This window comes from Eumetopias jubatus, unplaced genomic scaffold (assembly GCF_037043125.1).
Source record: "Eumetopias jubatus isolate StellerSeaLion01/CBP00866 unplaced genomic scaffold, mEumJub1_p1.0 scaffold_12, whole genome shotgun sequence".
Taxonomy (NCBI): domain Eukaryota; kingdom Metazoa; phylum Chordata; class Mammalia; order Carnivora; family Otariidae; genus Eumetopias; species Eumetopias jubatus.
Genome location: NW_028274818.1, coordinates 103,509,154 through 103,526,030, shown reverse-complemented (window position 1 = coordinate 103,526,030; position 16,877 = coordinate 103,509,154). Strand labels below are relative to the sequence as shown.

Genomic DNA, 16,877 nt, shown 5'->3' with positions numbered 1-16,877 from the left:
CATCCAGGAAAGAAGGAAGGACAAGTGGCTGCATTGAGCCCAGCCTGTGTTCTAACGGTATCCAAGCTAAGCGTGTTCCAACCTGGAGCTGTTTATTTTCCATCCCTCTCTCTACTTCCCAGCCTAGAAAAGCAATGGGCTTCCTAAGGAGAAATCCTATGTCGAGTGCCATGGGCAGAAAACCAGGGACAGATGATGAGGCAGAGGAATCTAAAAGAGAATACTCTGGAGAATCCAGGAGAGCCCCCCCTGAGGAAAAGGAATCAGCTTGGAAGGTCTGGAGGCCCAGAGAACATGAAGCTTAGGACAGTGTTGTCAAGAATGTTTGGGATCCTCTTTCTCTTCCTCTGCCCCATACTCCAGTCCCTAGGGTTCAGTAACAGAGACTAGAAAGGGAGGGGGAGGTGGGGGAAGAAAGAGGTCAACTCCATCCCCTTTGTACTCCACCTTCCCCAGCTGCCCCTTCTGGTCAAGCAGGTATCCCGCTTGCTGCCCTTGCTGGAGATGGAAGGTTCCTACCCTTGGATGAAGATCCAAGTGTGGATTCCTACTCAAGCTACATGTCTATGTACCAACTTAAGGTGAATGAAGAACTTATCACTTGTGACCCTGATAAATCCCGGGGCTGCTCAGATTTTCCTCCAGGAACAACAAAAAAAAAAAACAAAATTCTTCCACTGAATGTATTTTATAGGACAGTGGGAGACTAATACAGTTGCATCCCAATTACATTTCAGCAAGTTTTTCTGAAGTCCTGGATACCGACGCAAAGCTGGTCAGCAAACAGGACTGATGTTGTCAGGGAATGCTATGACCGCATGAGGACCCTTAGACTGTCCGGTCTTACCCTCTCCTTGGACTGACGCCGTGTCTGTGATGAGGAATGATGATATTTTGCCAATCTCCGTTCTAAGCCCCTTACATCTTAATTCTTTGATCATCACAAGAGTCCTGTGCTCACTGAGCGACTGGGTTAATGTTGACCTAACACTGGGCTAGCAGCTGGGCTTTGTGCTGCTCAAACAGGTCCCTGCTTCATTCATCTCCTGGCCACAAGGAAACATAAAGGATGGAGAGGGGTGCAGCTATGGACCAACACTACCTTTTCTACCATCGGAGATCATTCCACTTGCCATATGGCCAGGAACCCTTAACCAAGCTCAGCTTTTGCTCAGGCTGACTATTCCACCATCCATCCTATCTTCTCCAGCTCACCCTGCAAAGCCAACCTCTCCCTAGAGCCACCCGCCCCAACTCAATCCCGAGGCCCTACAGCTCTCCGGGAAGCAGACGCCTTCATTCACAGAGGGAGAAAGGGCTCAGCAAAGGAAAGATACGTAGGCAAGGTCATGCAGCAGAATTAAGGCTTGCTGGGAGGGGAATTCCGATCCCCAATCCAAAGCAGCAGCTTCGCAGTAGAGGAGAATGAGGGTGGATCATGCCTGGGCCCCCTTACCCCCAGAGCCAGGGTGCGAGCTCCGCAGGCATCCGATTCTACAACATAGTGGTGGGAGAGAAGGACCAGTACAGAGAAGCAGTAGGAGGAGGGTCTCAGTGCCCTGGGCTGAGGGGCTCAGGGTCGGGGGCGGGGGGATGGCAAGGGCTAGATAAAGGTGAGGTGAGTAGAAGCTGGGACACCGCAGCTTTCCTTGTGGTCCTCGAAGAGTTGCTCCAGAGCCTCCATATAGAGCATGTGATAGTGGTCAACCTCCTCCTCGGTGGGGTCCAGGCGCTGGGGCACTGGGATGGGGCGGCCCACTGCAGGAAGAGGAGAGACAGAGGATGTGGGGTGGGGGGAGCTCTGCTGCCCACACAGCCGACAGCAGCTTTCTTGCCTGGAGGTGGGCACTCACCCACAGTGGTGATGGGCCTGGCGAAGGGCACCAGGCCCCAGGAGTTGGCCGAGAAGAGCCCGCGGCCCCAGAAGATGCAAGGAACAAAGCCCATGATTTTCTTGAAGGTGACCTGGCACATATATTGCCAGGAGTTTGTGGCAAAAAACTTAAAATTAAAGACATCATTCTCGCCAAAGGAGTACACAGGTACCAGGGAGGCCCTGGGAAGGGACAAGGAGAGAGAAGAAGGGTGGTCAGGCCAGTGGCTTTCGGAGCATCCCAAGACAGAACCGCAAATCCCTCCCTATGCCTCTGGATTCCACTGCCCAAGTCCGTTTCAAGCAAATGACAAAGAAAGATCCAGACGAAGGGACTCAGAATTCTTGAGAAATGATTGTGTCCTGGGCCTTCATATGTTCACCTTTGAACAACATGCGGTAAGGGGCACTGACCCCCACCCCAAAAATCCTCATATAACTTAACACTCCCCCAAAACTTAACTACTAATAACATGGCCAATAACATAAATAGTCGATTAACAATATTTTGTATATGTACTACATAATGTATTCTTATAATAAAGTAAGTTAGGGGCGCCTGGGTGGCTCAGTCGTTAAGCGCCTGCCTTCAGCTCAGGTCATGATCCCAGGGTCCTGGGATCCAGCCCCATGTCAGGCTCTGCACTCAGCAGGGTGTCTTCTTAAGATTCTCTCTCCTTCTGCCCCTCCCCCAGCTCATGCTCTTTCTCCCTCTCTCTCTCTCTCTTTCAAATAAATAAATAAAATCTAAAAAAGAAAGGAAAAGAAAAGAAATCATCAGGGGGTGCCAGGGTGGCTCAGTTGGCTGAGCGCCTAACTCTTGGTTTCAGCTCAGGTGATGATCTCAGGGTCGTGGAACCGAAACCCAAGTTGGACTCTGCACTCAGTGTGCAGTCTGCTTGAGGTTCTCTGCCTCTCCCTCAGCTCCTCCCTCCCCTCACGCATGTGCTTTCTCTCTCAAATAAATAAATGAATCAAATCTTAAAAAAAAGAAAATCATCAGGAAGAGAAAATACATTTACAGTACTATATTGTAAAAAAAAAAATCCATGTATAAGGGACCTGTGAGGTTCAAACCCACGCTGTTCAAGGGTCAACTGTATACATTTTCTCATCGAGTCTTTGCAACTACAACATTGTAGCAAAGTAATTATTAGTCCTATCTCACAGGTAAAGAAACATGTCCAAGGTCTTGCCTTTGAGGTAGTGTCAGAAAGGGCTTTGAATCCAGGACTTCTGAGCCCAAGGTCCTGCTACTTGCACTATGATCCTGCCTCTTTCAGAGAGGGCAGAAGCCTGGCAAAAGTGGGCATGGTGCTTGGCACAGAGAAAGTGCTCAAGTGTTGACATGTGCCAGAGAGCGCAGTGTGGGCTCTGGGGACACAGAGTCCAGGCTACAGGGACCTGGATGGGTAGGGACAAAAGAGTGTAGACCCGCAGACACAATGTGAAGTTCTGACCATCAACAGCAGCCCCGGGCTGGGCACCTGCACCCCCACTCACCCGTGCCTCAGTGCCAGGCGCACGAAGCCTTTGCGATTCCGGAGAACGAGGCAGTGCTTTCCTGGGATGGCATACAGGGACTCCTGGGCACCCCCAACCATGATGATTACAGCCTGCCCAAGCCGGCGCCGTGACAGAACAAAGTCCAGGCTCCACCGGTTCACAGAACATATTCCTGCGTGTGTGAGGAGGTGGGGAACGGTCACCACGCCCTCCTGGGCTGCCTAGCCCCTCACCCGCCCTTTAGTGAGCCCCACACCCCATTCCCTCCGAACCTGCCATCTCCACGCCCATGTCAGTGTGACCTACAGTGCCTCTCCCAGCAAGGATGCAGGATACTTGCTGCAACCAGAGCTATTCACTGATGCTCACCGTGAGCCAGGCCAGTGTTCAGGCCAGGTCCCTGTGTTAGGTGCGTGGGAGGCAGTCAAGGGTGGGCGGAAGGAACGGGTGCCTCCTCCCACTCAGCTCGAGGCTCACCAAAGGACATGATGTAGTCACGATAGATTGGGAAGTGGAAGAGGGAGGCCAGCACTGCCGATGAGAGCTGAATCCCCGGGAACTGCTTGGAGAAGTTGTTGGCCTCGGTGGAGAAATTGCAGAAGGTTCCAATGCACATGATCCCGTGTGGGTGGGCACCCAGCACATAGTTCCGGTCAGGGGGCAGCTCGGCTGTTTTCACCAGCTTGGGGCGGGGGGGGGGGGATTAGGTAGGATGAGCGGAAAGAGGCGTGGAAGGCAGGACACCAGCTGAAAAGAGTTGCCCTCCACCCTAACCGACTTCAGAGTTCAGGGTCCTTGAATGGGGTGGGCAGCACAGAGAGCCTACTCTGGAACACCACTCGGCAGCCCCCGCCCCGTGCCCCACTGTCTGAGTTTAGGGAGCCCAGGGTGCCTAGGCAGGGGTGAGGAGGGGTGAGGAGAGGTAGGAGGAAGAGTGTCTCTGCGGAGGGTAACCTGTCACCTTGATAGGATAATAATCCCTGGCGTGTTTCCACATGGCCCAGTTCCTGGTCCACTCAAAGCGCCTTCCACCTTGGGGCAGAGAGATGCTTTGAAGAATTTCTGGAGGCCCCTGGCCACCATCTCCGCTCCTTGGGCACATGCCCAGCAGCGCTCACCTTGGTTAGGCGTGTCCCAGTCCAGGAGGAGCCACACCAAGTAGAGAACAGAGACGGACCAGAATGACGTGAAGAGGAGGGAGAGGACAAGAAGGGAGAAGAAAGGGCCTGGGGGAAAGATGACAAAGAAGAAGAGTGCATTAGCTTTGGAAGATGGGTCATTCCATGCAGCGGCTCTCTCCTCCCCCCTCACAGATGGTGGGTGTGCACCCAACCATCTCCCAGCCTGAACTCTGGCCCTCTCCTGCTCCCTTTGCCCTCAGGCACGCAGGCAAATGGGGCCCCAGCCTTTCTCCCCCAGGTCCCTGCCCCCTTTGGGGACCCCAGGGCACCAGGCCTCTCACCCATGAAGAGGAAAGTGAGCACGTATTGGTAGGCGCTCATTACTTCTGGCCACTGTTTCTGCACGGATTCCATGGTGGGGTCGCGGCGGGGCTGTGGAGACTCCTGTCCCAGTCGCTGCCCTCTGCCAGCGAGGGTCCAGGGCCCGGAGCCCAAACGAAGAAGGTTGGCTGGCGGATGGAAGGCTTTCTTGCCGGAGGGGCCCAACCCCTCGGGCTCTCCCGGGACTGCGGGTGTGTTGCGCGTGTGTGGATCCGGAGCCCCAGATGTCTCCAGAATGATCTTTGAACTGCAAGCGTTAGTCGGTTTGGGCTGGTCGCTGGGCGGAGCTGGGAGGCTGCAGGGAATCGGTGAGGGATATAGTGAGTGTGTCAGCTGTCCGGGAACTGATGTGGGGAGGAGGCTCACAAGGAGCTTGGGGAGCCCGCCCCCCTCCCCGGGTCCCAGCCGCCGGCAGGGGCCAGAAGCTCCGCTGAGACCGTGGGAGCTGCAGGGCGGCCGGGCACGCCCCCGCTGCGCGCCCCGGATCTGGGTGCAGGCCTCCGGGAGAATCAAGATCACCCGGGGGCACGGCCCCGCACAGACCCGCACACACCGCAGCTCTGTTGCCACGTTTAATTTCCCTCCGGTCGCACCGCCGCCGCGGGCGCCGGGCGAGGAGGAGGTGCGGGTGGGCGGCGAGGCCGTGGCGCGCCTTGCGCTCGTCGAACCGCTGCGCGAGCCGCTCCACCGACAGCGCGTGCAGCGCGTCCACCTGCTCCCGGCTGGGCCGCGGGCTTCGCTGCACCGGGATCGGGGCCCCCACTGCGGGCAGAACGGGACGCCAGAGGGGCGGTGGTTGGAATCCCCAGCCCGTGCCCTTCCCGCCCAGCCGCGCGACCGTCCGGGACAGTGTTCAGGGCCTGGCCGGTTGCCGAAGGGTGAGGCCGGCGCGGCCAAGGTGTGGCCAGCAGGCGGGGACCTTCACCTCCTGGCGCGGGGAGGGCGCGGGGCCGGAGCTCCGCGGAAGCCGGTGCGCCGGCGGGGAGCGGAGCGGGCAGAGGCCGGGGCTCACCGACGGTGTGGATGGGCGTGCGGAAAGGCAGGAGGAGGCCCAAGGGGCCTTGAAACAGCGGCAGGGCCACGCTCAGCAGCGGCGGCAGCGCCTCCTGCGCGCTCCGCAACCGCGAGCCGGGAGGGTTTGGGAACTGCTGGAAGAGCTCGTTGTGCCCGAAAGAGAAAGCAGGGCCAGGGAGGCCCTGGGGGAGAGCAGAGGCGCGCCCGACTCCGGGTTTCCCCGGCGCGCCACGCTCCTCCGCGACAGGGTAGCCCGCGAGCGTCCCGCCCGGCCACTGCGGCTTCCTCACCCTTGTTCCCGCGCCAACGGGACAAAGCCCTTCTGATTCCGGATCCACAAAATCAGCTCGCCGGCTTTTGCTTCCAGCGCTTCCAGGGGCCCTCCCACGGCCAGGACCGCCACCTGGCCGCCCCCCAGGCCGGGACAACAGATAGGCAGCCGCTGGCCTTGTCAGAGGACACCAAACCTGGGGGGAGGGGAGAGGGGGCCCGGATGCCTGGGTCTTTGAGAAAAGGGGGAGGAGGGCGCCAGGAAGGTAGAGCTGGGACCAGGAGCTCCCCCGCCACCCCAGGGAGGTGGGGGGTGACACAGCATGGACTGGGGGATCGCCCCACTTCTCACCACGACACATGATGTAGTCCCGGAAGAGAGGGAGGTAGAACCAACAAGGCAGCATGAGGAGGTATGGCAGGAGGCAGGGGAAGAGGCTGGAGAAGCCGGTGGCCTCCGTGCAGAAGTTGCTGAAGGCCCCGGTGACCAGGACCCCGTGAGGGTGGAAGCCGAAGAGGTAGTTGCCGGAGGGATCCAGTTCTGCGGTTTTAACCAGCTGGGGGCAGGGGCAACATACCCCACTCTGACCGTGAGATTAGACTTTGGGGGGTAACCAGAGAAGAGTCTATTCCAAAGCCTTGCCCCCACCCAGCACACCACTCCTGGATGGCCTCACCGAAGACAGGGACGTAATCTCGGAAATGTCTCCAGATGGCCCAGCTGCGGACCCAGGCAGATCGGCGGCCTCCTGCCCTCCGTGTGTCCCTGCTCGGCTTAGAAGAGCAAGGAGCACCATGGCCAGGCACACCTGGGCGGGAGGATGGAGTGGGGGACATTAAGGACCCAGACATTTAAGTCCCCAGGTACCCACCTCTGCCCTCTCGTCCCTGTTGGAGGCCCTCCTGCCCAGCTAATTCCTTCTTATTCCTTCAGCGGCGCCCAGAAAGCCCTGTCCTGCCTCCCTCCTGGTAACAGGGAAGCAGAGTGCCAGGTGCTGAGCCTCACCGAGCCCCAAGTAGGAGAAGACCCATTGCAGGACAGCAACCCCTTGAAGACCCCGGCAGGGTGGCTGGAGGAAGCTGGCATACTGTGGAGGCACATCCCATAGGGGCCACCGTGGGCTCTTAAGTACACTCCCTGTGGTCCAACCTGCTGGCCCTGACCCTTGGCCCTGGTTTGGCTCCTGTGTCCACCCCCTTTGCTGACCTGAACCCTGTACCCTTGTGAGCCCCAGCAAGAAAGGGTTAACGACTACACGAGCTCACAGGGTTGTGATCAATAGGACCAAACAGAAATGCCCAGGGGTGTGGCCAGGGAGCCTGGGAGGGAGGGTGTGCGGACCTTGCAGAGTTCAGGACCTTGGGCCTCTGAGGGGCCTCTGAGGAGCTGGCTGGCAGAGGTCTGGGAAAATGGGGTGTTGCCAGAGTGGTATGGGCTCCCCACACAAGTGAAAGCAGCTAGAAACCCCTTTAATTGCCCTGGTCTGGCCCCTAAGGAGTAGCTTAGGCTGCTGTGGGGAGACATTCCGGCAGGAATGGCCAGAAAGGCCAGCAATTGGCCAGCCCAAAAGGACACACCCTCCAAGTATGCGGGACCAGTCCTCACATGGCTGGGGCCCTCCCCAACACGGGCCAGAGCTGTGGACCCTCTCCCGGTCAGAGAATGTCACTTCTTTAGGCAAGTCCGACATACATCCTCTGTCCCATTCTCTCCTGGCATAAAATACTTTCCCACGTTCCCTCCTTCGTGGCGATTTTCTGGCTAAGGTCTACCCCCAGCTGTGAGCCACAAGAAGACAGCTGTTGTTCTCATCAATCCTAACCCTGTGACAGGTGCCCAGCAGGTGAGGGATGCTCAGTAAATGAGCATGGTAGGAGACAGGATGAGCCAGCATCCAATGCCACTCAGGCTGGCTCACCCTTTCTGTCCTGCCCCCTGCTTCACTCTCGTGTGGGTTGCCCCTCGCCCCACCCCAGGAAGTAATGTCTCCTGTCCCTACTCAGCTCACTTCCATCCGCAGGGAGACCGGGTGAGATGCACTGAAAAGTCTGGCCAGAGAGGTGCTCAGTCCACACGGAAGGGGGACCAGCCCCACCTGTCAGGAAGGAAGACTTCACAGAGGAGGTTTTCCTGGGAGTCCGGGCAATAGCAAGAAAGGGGTGGATTGCATGTGAGGTGTTGGAGGCAAGAAACGCCCAAGGACCAGTTAATGGGCCCGTTTGGTTTTCAAAAGCCTTCTGCAGGGGACCAGCTGGGAGAGACTTTCAGGAAGGTAGGCTGGTGCTAGGACCTGCGAAGGATCAAGCTAAAGGAACACGGCCTGAGGTCCTCAGGGTGCCTCCAGGGGTTTCGCTGGCTTAGCAAGGGCTTGATGGCCCCCCCAGAGGCTGGAAGACATCAGCTCTCAGGAGGTCTCGCCTCTTTTTCAAGGCTACTTTCCATTCCCCTCTTCCAGGAAGCTTTCTTGGGCTGACCCTCCAAGGCTTCCCTTTTCCTGATCCTCCTCTGACTAAAAGCTTGGGTCCCAGAAGCCTCCTGTGTCTTCCTTTGGAACACATGCTTCCAGGGGGCCTCCCTTCCCTTAGCACTGTCCCCAGAGGCCAGCTCAGGGCTCTGCCACCCCCTCGCTTCATGCAAGGAAGAAGATGCCCTCAAGGGATGAGAGTGTCAGGGAGGAGAGGCTGGGGGAGGCCGGGGTGGGCTTTCACCTGAATCTAAGTGAAGTCCTCGGTGCCTGGCCCTTCTCAGGCTCCCCTCCCCCCCAACCCCTAGGCAAAACAGCAGAGTGACAAATAGGATCCAGGGAAGCTTCTCGGTTCCCACGCTGCTCTACCATCTGCTTTCTGCCTTTTCCTCTCTGCTCTTTTTCTTTGGGGTAGCTCCAGGTCTCCCCCTCCGCTCTGGGGGCAGGAGGGATACAGGGTCAGCGGGGAAGGGAAAGACGGACGCAGACTCACGAGTTACAAATCCTCCTTTATTGGGAGGGAGGCTGAGAAACAATAATTTATTGTATGGGGAGCCCCCAGAAGCCTTCTCCCCATGAATCTTTGGGGGCTGTGGGGAGGGGCAGTGGGGCTCCAGGAGCTTCCTGAGAGGGCCGTGTGTTGGGTGGGGAGGCGACACATTCAGTCCCAGGCACGCCGAACATCCACTCAGGAAGGGAGGCGCCAGACAGACCCCCATCTCCAAGGAGGGGGGCGCGGGAAGGCACAACGGCGGGGAAGGTTTGGCAGAGTGGTTGAGTGTCAGGGGTCGACAAAGGACACCATGATGTAGCGAGTGCCCCGAGTAGTGGGCAGCCCCTCGTGGTAGTGGGTGAGGCGGCCGGGGTGCAGGAGCCCCCAGCCCTTCCGCGGGGACGAGACTATGCAGTCATAGCGCAAGAAGCGACAGCCACCTCCCTGGAGGAACAGGGGAACGGAAGTGGACAGTGAGCAGACAGGGGGCTGGAGGGCTGGCCGCCACGGTGGGGAGAGAGGCAGGCACGGGGTTTTGGGGGTGTCGGCACACAAGGGAGGCACGGGGGTGGGGGTGGGGGGCGGCGAGGCACACAGCCTGGAAGAGGTCCAGGAGATGGCGCCTTCAAAGTAACTAGAAACATGAACACGACGTGCCATCGGGCAGGGCGGGCGACTGAAGGGTGTGTAGGGGTCGTCAGGGGGCAGGAGAGCAAAGTCCCGGGGGCTCAAGTGTGTGCACGTGTGCACGCGTGCACGTGTGGAGGGGCCCTGCTGGTGCCCTGACGCGGGAGGGCACCTGGGGCTCACCTCATAATCCAGGCCCTTGTGGTTGAGGGCCACGTTGAGAGTGAAGGTAGATGAGTCGTGATGGGGCCGCAGAGCAGGCTGCTCGTCTGGCCGGTAGCGGACCACGAAGTTCATCACTGCCCGGGTCTGTGGGGACGTGACAGAAGACACTGGAGGGATGGCCGTGAGGTCCCGGGGGCCTTCTGAGGAGGGTGGTAGGCGGAGGGCCACGGGGGTCTCACCGCTAACTCCTCCTGGCTGCCCTGCTGTGGAAGCCCTTTCCACAAGGCTCCGGATGCTACGGGCGCTGAAATGGCGCCATGTGGAGACTTCCAGCCAGGACGGGGGTGTGGGACGGTAGAGGCAGGGGGTAGCCGGGGCGGCGGCCCACCTTGGTGTGGTAGCCTGGGAACAGGCTCTCTGTCATGGGTCCCACGTACGTCCTCAGCAGCTGCAGCCACTGGTCCTCATAGCCCACCTGCTTCATGTGGATGTCCACGGTGGGCACATTCTCGTAGCCTCCGGCCAGCCTCGAGTCCTGTGAGCGGTGGGCACTGAGCCCCAACAGGGCCGCGCCAGCTTCCCCCTCCTCTCGCTCTCAGGCCTGAAAGCTTGTGTGACCCGGGTCTGGCAGCCTCGACCACTTAGCCTGACCCTCACTCCTCCTGGCCCTGAAGATGTCACCTCTCCTGTGAAGCCCCTCGGTCCCCCCGTGTCCGGGCCAAGGCCCCTCCTGTGACTCCCACAGCCTCTGGGCTGCCTGTCACAGCCTTCAGGAGCTGGGCTACTGTTACTGACTCTAGCAGGTGAGGTGCTGGAGGGCAGGGCTCGACCAGCACAGCTCAATGGGACACACCGCCTAGGTCAGTAGCTGGTGCCTGGGACCTGCGTGCCCCAGGAAGGAGTTCCTGAACGAATGCTCACGCACACACATGCGATTGTGCCCCCTGTGGGTACCCCCCCGGGGTCCCCTTCTCTGCTCCCACTCTCTTGATTCCATTCCCCTCCATCACAGCCGCACCTCCCTCGCCCGGTGGCCTCCGCCTCCTCCCCTGGCCCGGCCCCTCTCACCTCATGCCGGCCTCCTGACCACTGGCCGTAATGCTCCATTTCCTCCACCAGCTCGTCGCACATCTGGTCAGACAGCAGCGGGAACCAGTACACGTCTGGGCACGGCTGAGGATGGGCAGAGGAAGAACAACAGGGCTGGGGGATGCTTGCAGACCTCTCTGGAGGAGACAGGCAGCCAACCCAGGGGAGAGAAAGCAGGGAGCAGAAAGGGAAGCCGGGAGATGGGAGAAGCTGGAGGAACGGGAATCTGAGCATGCGGATGGGCCAGGAAAGGCAGGGCCAGAGAAGGTGGGAGCAGTGCAGGGGACCCGGCACAGAAGGCAGGAAGGTGCCAGAACCCCAGGTTTGGGGCTTCTTTACAAAACTGTCATTTCACCCATAACACCAATAGGCCCAAGAGACAAGAAAGGATCACTCTGATTAGTGGCAGGGCGGGGAGCCGAAGGCCTATCTGTTCGGCCTTCGCCTTTATCTGTCTGAGGGAAGTCAGTCTGGGAACCACTAATCCAGGCAGCGGACTCAGGGGCGGTGCCCACCAGGGCGGTCAGGGGTCCTGCTCGGGGCTCACCTGCTCCACAAGTCCCTCCCCTTCAAGGGCCCGGCTGTAGTTCTCATGAATGTACTGCTCCTTCCAGTCCTGGGGGAGGAGGGGGAGGGGTGAGCACCTTGATGTGTGCCCTCTTCACTCCCTCCGGGCCCACCCAGGAAGCTCCAGCGCCTCTCCCCAGAGACTTCCGCCTCTCCCCAGGCAGAAGCAGAGCCTGGGAGCGGGGACATGCGTGCGTGCGCCCTCCTATAGTGAAGGGCATGTCCCATTCTCTGAGCAAGACGTCAGGCACTCACCAGGGGGTTGTCGAAGATCTGCCAGAGGTCAGGGTGCAGGTGGTCGGTGTCATACTGGGAAGTGGCCAGGAGGCGGCCAAATTCGTGCTGATTGCTGAGGTGGAGGAAGATGCCCTGGCGGGGGTGGGGAGGGGTGTGAGGAGACATGGGTGGCTGCTTCCCAGCACCCTGGCTTTGGGCGCCCAGGCCCCACTCACCTTGTCCCGCAGGCTCTTACAGAAGGCCATGTCTGGGTCAGTGTCACTGCCCGAGAACACCTCCCTCTGGGGCAGCTCTGTCCTCAGGGTCTCACCGCGGATCACGTATGCCTGGGCTATATAGGGCACATTCCACACGCCCCTGGAGGCACCCACACTGGCGTCAGCTAGGTGGGTGACCCTCCCCCAAGGCTGCCCCATTCAACCCAGGAGCCCCTTCCCTCAGGGCACCCCCACTCTCCAAGCCAGAAGGTCCACCGGCTTCCCTGTCACAACACCTCAGGCTGGCTGCACTGTCCCCACAGCTGTGGCCCTTGCGACCGGCGGGGCCTCGGGGCGGGGGGAGGGGGGTGGCGGCGGCGCGCAGGCGTCTGCGGGCCCGGGCTGGAGGAGAGGGGCTGCGGCCCCCCGCAGGACTCACACTCGCTTCCGCTGCACCAGCTCCACGTAGTCCTCCGAGCGGGCATAGTACTCGTCGGGGCTCAGGGCTCCCCAGAAGTTGGACCACAGCTTCCCAAGGCGGGACAGCATGGGCGCTATCACCTTCCTGTGGACAGGTGGAGGTGAGGGCCGGGCAGAGGTGAGCCCTGGGCCCCGGGAAGGAGGCGGGGACTCCCCCGAGACTATCTGGGGACCCTCTGGCTGAGCCGGGCAAGCGACCTGTTCTCTTCGATGAGGATGCGCAGGGTCTGCTGGTTGGTGATGACAGCATCAGCATCCAGGCTGAAGTAGAAGTCGCACTCTGGGTCCTGCCGACAAGTGTCCCTGGAGGTGAGAGATCAATGAACAGAGGAGCTAAAACAGGAGCAGGCGGGGGGAGGAAGGGACTGTGTGGCAGGTAGGATAACACCCCCTCCCCGCCCCCCCACAGAGGAGGGGAAGAAGAAAGCGGGTAGAAGCACCAGGGGGACAGGAGGAAGACTACGGGGGTGGCGGGTGGTGTGCTTGCTTCCCCCGGACCCTGAGGTTCTCCTGGCTGGGGGGTGTCCCCGTGGAGGCTGACCCAGGCTGCACGGCACATGGAGAGGGAAGGGGGTGGGTGCAGTGGCTGGCAGCACCCCTCGGCCCTCACCCGTCCTCCCCGCCCAGTGCTCACTCACATGGCCATGTCCCTGGCCTCGCCTGGCGTCAGGGCCTCCTCTGGCCCCACCAGCTTCACGCCTGAGAAGTGGTCCTGGAGCTGCGGCCAGGAGTCTGCAATGTGGGGCTCATGGTACACCTCCTGGAGACGGGGGCGGGGGAGAGGGAGGGGGGTGGAGAGGGCAGAAAAAATGGTGCCCGAGGCACAGGAGGGGGAAGGTGGTGAGCAGAAAGGGTGTAGGAAGGAGTCTGGGTGGGTGGCAGTTCCAATCGGGGCAGGGGCAGAGTGCCTCGGGAGGGTGCACAAGGGAGAGGCTGCTGGGGTGTCTCACACTGTTATGCAGGAAGAGGGTGACCCTGTCGGGGGGGTAGTCCAGGAGGAACAGCCGCTGCAGGAAGCGGGGCAGGAACGGGGTAGGTTGTTGTACAAACACAGCCAGAAGCACCCGGGGGGGAGGCTGGAAGATACGACACGATGGGGCTCAGAGGACAGCCCAGGCCCCCAAATTGGTGTGTCCTCCGCCACCCTGCCAGGTTGGAAGTCCCCAGGAGCTCTGGCCCGTGTGCTGCTGCCCAGCATGCTCTCCCTGCACCCTCTGCCTCAATGCCTGGTCCTGCCCACGCCGCCCCCCCCTCCGGCCGCCCCTCCAGCACCCCTCCTCACCTGCCCCCCCGGGAGTGTCCTCCGGTCCCGGCCGCAGAACCCACAGCCTCCCTGGGGAGTCCAGCCATTAGGGACATAGTTTCCCAGGTAATTCAGCTGGAGCTGTTGGGAGAGGCAGTGAGAGGAGGAAGCAAAGGAGTCCAGCAGCAGAGGTGAGGAGGGTCAGGTGGACAGGCAGGGGACAGGGCAGGGAGGGGAGAGATGGACACTTAGAACCTCTCCCGGCACCTCTGCAGCTGGGGCTGGGGAGGACTGGCTGCTTGGAAGGGCTGGAGGTACGCAGGGGCGGGGGCCAGGTCTGACTGGGGCAGGGGTGAGGGGGCTGAGGGTATAAACCATTGGAGCACCTTAGTGGGACCATTCCCATGGACCACGACGGGAAGCGTGTCATAGGCCACATTCCGGATGCGCACACGATTCCGATCGAACTTTAAAACCACCTCATCTGGGGAAGAAAAGCCCAGCTTTAGACTCTTTTCCTCTCAAAGCTGCCAAGCAACAGATGCTTCTAAATATGGAGGGGGGTGGGGAACCCGTGCTTCTCTAGAGGATGAAGGACTGTGGCTCCAGGGGGGGCGGGGAGCAGCCAGTGTCTCTCTCCTGAGGGTACTGACCAGACTCCGGCCACCCTGGGGAGCTCCACCCTACTACCCGGGTGACCTGGGCAAGTCACCAGTCCCTCAGGGAGGCATTTTTCCTCCCCCCCACTCCCCCCCCGCCCCGGAACAGGTGATAACCATAGGCCCTCCCTTTGTAGGATTGTTGTGTTAAATAAAATCACAGAAGTAGAGCCCTTTCTCCTCACCTAAAGCCCCATTGAGGTTCTGAAAGATCCGGGATTTATGATCCAGATTGAGGCTGAGTTTCTCCTGGATGGGATGAGATGGGGTGGGCCATCATTTCCCACTCTTTCTACAGCCTCCCTAAAGCCCTATCCCCCTCCTCTGCCCTTCAGCCCGCATGGGCTGCAAGTGACCCCCTCCGCCGCTGCTCCCTACCCTAAGCCCCGGGTCCAGGTAGAGTCGCGTATAGAACAGCTGGTCATCATCGTCATCCTTGTACTTCCACTGGCGGACGACTTGGTGGACGGTGGGGGCAAAGCCAATGAATCCTGTGGGGGTGGGTGGGTGCTGACTCCAAGACTCTCGGAGTCGCAGGGACCCGTCCCCACTCCCTCTCTAGCCCTCGCGCCCCTGGAATGCTCCATGCCCCATCACTCTTGCCCCCCACCCCCCGCCTTGGGCACTCTGCCACTCACCACCAGAGTTGAGGAAGCGCTTCCCCGTGCCCACCTCAGGGTACTGCTCTGCCAGCCCCCACTCGGGCCAGCAGAAGCCCTCCGCAGAGAAGAGCAGGCGGCTGCCACTCTGGACGAACTTCTTCAGCAGCTCCGAGGGGCTGCCAGCCAGAATCACGTCGTAGCTGGGTGAGAAAGAGGGGGCGTGAACGGGACGCGCCACGAGGAACCTCGGGCTCCTCACCCCTTCCTCCTGCTTGCCCCTCCCCCGGCTCCCCATCCGCAACCCCTTTACCTGTCCACAAACATGATGACCATATCCTCCCGGTCTGCGTATTTCCCCATCTCTTTCTTCAGCCACCTGACCTTCTGTCCTCCACCAACCGTTCGGGCCACATCACCCCCTCGCCACTCCTCTCCCAGGCCCAGGGTCTGTCGGGGAGACCCGCCATCAGTCGGCGGGATGGGCCCTCCCCACCAGGCTCACCGTGGGGCCCCAGGCATCCAGCCCTCAGCCCACTCCTCCCGCCCCTCCTCTCCTCCCGCCCCTCCTCTCCTCACCCGCACTGTGTAGTTGAAGAACTCCGCGGACCGCAGGAAACGCCGGTATCCTTCCGTCTCGGCTGTGGCCACCGTGATCACCAGCAGCTTTTCTGTCACCAGCCGGGAATTGGCGCTCGGGACCCACTCAACCCAGCTCACCGCCCCCCGCGCTCCGCTCCCCGCAGACCCCCTTGCCCTCCCTCCGACTCTGCTCCTGTCCTCTTTTGTTTCCGATTCTCTCTTAAACTCTTCCCAACCAGGGGAACTTTGGTCCCAGTGGAGAGCTGGACGGGAGTAACACCAAGGAATTCGGGGTCAGTTCACGTGGGAGGCTGGAAATCCCAGCCCAGGGTGGGGAGGGGCCGCGTGATTCGCCCTGTGGAGGGCGCACGGCCACCCCCTCCAGGCCGCGACCCGTTCCCCGGCCCCGCGGGCAGGCACGCAAACCCCGCACCCAGTCGGCGCTCCCGGGGCTCTCACCTGGGTTGACCGGGTCGCTGCCCCGGGAACGGTCGGAGGCCGAGGTCGCAGGCGGCGGCGGCAGCAGCAGCACGAGCCCCAGCAGGAGCCGGAGTCCCGGGCCGGAGGAGGCCATGGCGGGGAGCGGGCGGAGACTGCACACAGGCCCGCAGGGCTCTGGGGCTCGTGCGCCTGGATCCCAACTCCGGGGAGGGGCCCTGGGAAGAGGGACCGGGGCTGCCCCGCGGCCAGCCGCGAGGAGGAGCAGGGATAGGGCGCCGCCCTGGAAAAAAGGCGTAGCCCGAGGCTACTGAAAACTCGAGAAGCGGGCGCCGCAGACAAGGCGAGGATTGTCCCCGGGCGTCAGCGCGCGGGCTGCGCGGAGCCAGCGGAGGGGGCGCCCGGCCGGGAAGCGGGGGAGGGGCGGGGGCTCGGGCCAGCGATCCGGAGCCGAGGACTTTGGTGAGGGCCAGCCCGGCGCAGCGCCTCCTGACACATGAGGAAACTGAAACCCGGAGAGGGGAAGTGACCCCCTGCGGGTCGGGCGGGATGCGGAGGCGGGTCTTTGCCACAGCCCTGCCGGGAGCTGCGGGACGGAAGGCTGGGAGAGCGCGGCGGTGGGGGCGCGCGGAGCGGGGACGAGTGGAGGAGCGGGCGGCAAGGAGAGAGAAGGTCGAGGAGTCTGCGGCCCCAGGGGCGCTGGGGGTTGAGGTTTCGGCAGAGGGTCTCCGGGGGCCTCTCGGATTGCCCACTCAAGCCTGCCCACTTTGGTAGTCCAGCCCATCATCTCTACGTCCCCCGGGAGAAACTCCAGGGGTTGCCTTTGTGATGATGGCATCTTCAGAAGCACTAAAGGAAAATGACATTTCTC

General features: G+C 61.0%; 2 protein-coding genes across 2 annotated transcripts; both read right to left on the bottom strand.

Annotated features, from left to right (window-relative positions):
• Positions 1-1,603: 1,603 nt before the first annotated feature.
• MOGAT3 (monoacylglycerol O-acyltransferase 3) lies at positions 1,604-5,194 on the bottom strand. The gene is made up of 8 exons (XM_028109782.2): positions 5,170-5,194; positions 4,842-4,919; positions 4,498-4,605; positions 4,341-4,411; positions 3,857-4,061; positions 3,377-3,551; positions 1,854-2,056; positions 1,604-1,758 (listed from the first exon to the last, which is right to left on the bottom strand). The coding sequence occupies exons 2-8, from the start codon at positions 4,912-4,914 to the stop codon at positions 1,604-1,606; spliced, it is 990 nt and encodes a 329-aa protein (XP_027965583.1). The 5' UTR covers positions 4,915-4,919; positions 5,170-5,194.
• Positions 5,195-9,119: 3,925 nt separating this feature from the next.
• PLOD3 (procollagen-lysine,2-oxoglutarate 5-dioxygenase 3) lies at positions 9,120-16,506 on the bottom strand. Its single transcript, XM_028110134.1, has 19 exons — positions 16,028-16,506; positions 15,566-15,657; positions 15,300-15,436; positions 15,026-15,189; positions 14,766-14,878; positions 14,573-14,636; positions 14,115-14,212; positions 13,768-13,869; positions 13,436-13,561; positions 13,124-13,245; positions 12,684-12,788; positions 12,445-12,570; positions 12,024-12,165; positions 11,827-11,940; positions 11,552-11,620; positions 10,984-11,088; positions 10,304-10,450; positions 9,934-10,059; positions 9,120-9,567 (listed from the first exon to the last, which is right to left on the bottom strand). Exons 1-19 carry the CDS (start codon positions 16,140-16,142, stop codon positions 9,412-9,414), a joined length of 2,223 nt encoding a protein of 740 aa, XP_027965935.1. The 5' UTR covers positions 16,143-16,506; the 3' UTR covers positions 9,120-9,411.
• Positions 16,507-16,877: the final 371 nt, after the last annotated feature.